Below are 3,908 nucleotides of genomic sequence, written 5' to 3'. Positions count from 1 at the left end.
TTTGGAATAAAAATGTTTATTCATTTAATCATTCAGATCTATATTAATACAATTTACTGGGTTTTGTTTTCCAAAAACTTCTTTGTTCAGGATGAAGTGTCAGGCCACATTCATCTTGCCATATCACACTTGGATAAAGCTCATGTAGTAAAAAACTAAGGCACTTCGCTGTTCACAAAGACACTTTGTATCTTTCAGCTTTCTAAAAATCACTTTGGAGTTAGGCATTTTAATAACGTTCACTTAGTAAAAACTCACGTCTGTTAACATACACTCATCATCATCTTTTCAGGCTCAAAACCTTTCAACTAGCTGATTTGTAGTGGTTTCTTTAGTGTCTTTAGTGTTATATCCTAATGGAGTTTAATCTTTCATCCTAATGGCTTTAGTGTTTGGGTATTTGTTTTACTTATGTTGGGAGTGCACATTGTATTCTGCTGCCATCAAATCAAAATATTGCATTAAAATAATAATTCAGTCAAACTGCCTATTGCATATTGGGTAAATGGTTTGCCCTTTTTAAGACAGCTTATGATTTCTAGTAGGCTACCGAATCAAAGACATCTCATCAGATGCAATATTATTCTTTTAAACAATGGTAATGTCTAAATACTAGCTTAACAAATCAGTGTGGTTTCTGTTGCATTGTGGTAACACTGTGTGTATGTGTTCACAGATTAGGAGAAGATCAGGTAGTTTCAAACTAACTTCTCTTCTCTGTCTAAAGGGAAATCCTGCCTTCTTCAAATGCATTGTACAGCTCCTCGTTGACAAGTTCGTAACGCCCTGCTCTGGAGTTTAGGAAGTAGATCTGGTCAGTTGTGAGCCGTGGATCATATCCTTCCCTTTGCAGTCTGGTCTTCTGGATTTTAAACGTTCCTGTAAACGAGCAAGAGTAGGAAATGTAAATAGGCTTGTTTTTGCTACAGAAAAAAAAACACAATTTTAACTTTTAATCTCATATTTCTAACCTCCCTTTCCTTCAAGATTTAATCTTTTTCTAGTTTTAACACTACTTCTAACTTTCTAGAACTATTTATTTATTTATTTTTTTTAGAATTGTGAGTTCCAATAAAACAAAATCACAACTTTTTGGTCTGAACTGCAAGAAAACTGAAAGTACAAGAAAAACACTCACAAAAAGTCAGAAATCTGAGATAAACTAAGAACTGTAAAATGCAAAATCAGAATAATCGAACCTGAAATCAGAATGGTTTACAATCATGACATATTCAGAATTATAAAGTATAAACGCAAACTCAGAACTCAGTATTATAAACTAAGAATTACAAAATCTGAGCTTAGTATTGTGAGAGTCAGATTTGCAAATATATCAGAATTTTAAAATCTAGACTTGAAAATATCACATTTAACCCTTGTGAATTGTTCAAAAGTACTGCCTTGACGTTATGTTCAGGATAAAAAGTGTGAAGTTAAAGTGAAAGTTCATCTTCATGCATTTTTGTGTGAATTATTTAATTTATCCGCATAGTTGTCCAAATTAATGTCCATATTAGTGTTTTATTACAGACACGCACCCATACAGGAGAATTTAGCAAGGCGCTGTGGTGTTTCTGCCATAGAATGTAAAATAAAATTGCATATGAGCTTTAGACGCTTTCTGGCAGAGCTGTTCACTGTTCCTGTCAGCGATTCGCGAATAATATCCAGCTGCAAACTCAGCAGCCATCAGACCTATGCGTTTCAACAGATTTGTGTTTTACTGTATTTTTTATTTGTCTGTATATTTTTGAATAGAATATATTTAATAGTAGATATTTAGTCAGTCCAGTTTAAATTAGGCATGGGACGATAACCGTTTTCAAAGTATACAGCTGTTTGGAAAAGTCAAGGTTTCAAAACCGCCAAAAATTTCTGTAATACCATTCCTAAGGTATGTGTAAGATTTTTTATTTACGTTTCTTAGGACAAGAGTATCTTCAGCAGAAAAGATATTTATAGATGCCATTTAAAATTTTAAAGAAATCTGTGTTTTTGAACCTAATGAAGACAGCAGAAGTCTTATTTAGCAGAATAATTATTTAGTCTGACATGTTTAATGCTCCAAAATATTTCTAAATGTTTCTCAAAATAAAATATATTGTGTTCCAAGGGGAAAAAAGTTGTTGCTTTTTTACCCTGACATTTAAAAAGAATATATTTTAGAGCATTAATCACAATACCGTGAAATCGTGAAAACATTATATTTTTATCCAAGGTTATCATACCGTGAGAATCTTATACCGGCCCATGTCTATTTTAAAGCAGAAGCTGGTCTTTTGAAATCTCACTGTTGACCTGTGGTTCTCTTTGAATCTGTGTATGTTTAAAATAATAATAATAAAGAAAAAATTGTAATAATATTAAAATATACATATACTGGCAATCAAAATTAGAGCACAATTTATAAATAACTGAACAATTCTGAAATAATGTCATCGTCACTGCTCAACAGTTGAAAGAGTTTTTTAACCCAAATATACCATGCTATCAGAACAACTTTTCCCTATAATAACTAAGATTTAAAAATAAAAATAATTAAGATTTATAAAAAAAAACAACAAAAAAAAAAACAACAACATTATTTTGCAGAAAACACACTAATCAAAATTTGAGAACACTTTTAGATAACACCCAGTTATTGGCGTTAATCTGGCACCTGGTACTAATTTCCTTGGTTATCTGTCAACTTCTGTTTAACTGGCAGTCTAACTTCCAGTTTCATTGACTCTGCAAGATTGTGATCATTCTAAAGTGACTGAAAGCCTCCTGCAGCAGGTTGTCCAGATGAAGGCCAAAGGGATGATGATCAGCTATAGCAAGACAAGGTGGTCGTTCCAAATCTGTGATTTCAAGAATATTGAAACTTTACAACATCACAAACTCATTCAAGTCCCCCAAGAAGGTTGGTTGTCCACGGAAGACAAATACAAGAGAGGACAGGATACTGTGAAGGATATTAATTGGGCAACACTTTACAATAAGGTTCATTAATTAATGGATTTACTAACATGAACTAATCATGAACAACACATGTACAGCATTTATTAATCATAATTGAACATTTACTAATGCATTAATAACATCCAAATCCATACTTGTTAACATTAGTTAATGCACCATGAACATGAACTAACAATGAACTACTGTATTTTCATTAACTAACGTTAACTAACATGAACAAATACAGTAGTAAATGTATTGTTCATTGTTTGTTCATGTTAGTAAATGCATTAGTTAACATTAACTAATGAACCTTATTGTAAAGTGTGACCCTTAATTGTTTCCACACTGCAGCTGGAATTGTTTACCAGTTCAGCGCTGAACAGGGTAAAGATCTGTCTTGTCATACAATTTCGCGACGTTTAAGAGAATTTGGACTAAAAGCCCACTATGCAGTGACCAAACCTCTCATCAGCAGACAGAATCAAAAGGCTAGATTAAGCTTTGCTGAGGAGCATGCTGTGTGGACAGAGGAGCTGGTCCAAAGTTCACTTTAGTGATGAAAGCAAGTTTAATTTCTTTGGGTTCGATGGGAAACATTATGTTCAGTGACATACTGGAGAAAGACTGAACCCAAAGTGTGTAAAGAAGTGGAGGAGGAAGTGTCATGGTTTGGGGCATGTCTTCTGCTGCAGGAGTTGGGCCTCTTATAGAGCTACATGGCTGAGTGAATGCAAATGTTTATCAGAACCTTTTTCAATGACATATGATTCTTTCCCTGAGTTCATCACCCTATCAGCCCATAATGTTCATACAGGACAACGCTCCATGTCACACAACAAAACGGGTAAAGCAATTGCTTTAAACTGAAAACATTGAAATAATGACATGGCCTGCCCAGAATCCTGAGCTAAACCCAATAGAGAACCTCTGGAAAATCCTTGGCGACAATGTTATGGCCAAGA

General features: G+C 33.8%; 1 protein-coding gene across 1 annotated transcript in view; it reads right to left on the bottom strand.

Annotated features, from left to right (window-relative positions):
• Positions 1–3,908, bottom strand: part of slc27a1a (solute carrier family 27 member 1a) — a 58,774-nt gene continuing 54,866 nt past the window's right edge. The window contains 1 exon segment of the mRNA NM_001013537.1: positions 1–879. Within this exon segment, the coding sequence (NP_001013555.1) occupies positions 722–879 (158 nt within the window). The 3' untranslated portion in view covers positions 1–721.

Source organism: Danio rerio, chromosome 3 (genome assembly GCF_049306965.1).
Source record: "Danio rerio strain Tuebingen ecotype United States chromosome 3, GRCz12tu, whole genome shotgun sequence".
Classification (NCBI taxonomy): domain Eukaryota; kingdom Metazoa; phylum Chordata; class Actinopteri; order Cypriniformes; family Danionidae; genus Danio; species Danio rerio.
The sequence above is the reverse complement of the archived record's forward strand: the minus strand, read 5'-3'. Positions and strand labels throughout refer to the sequence as shown.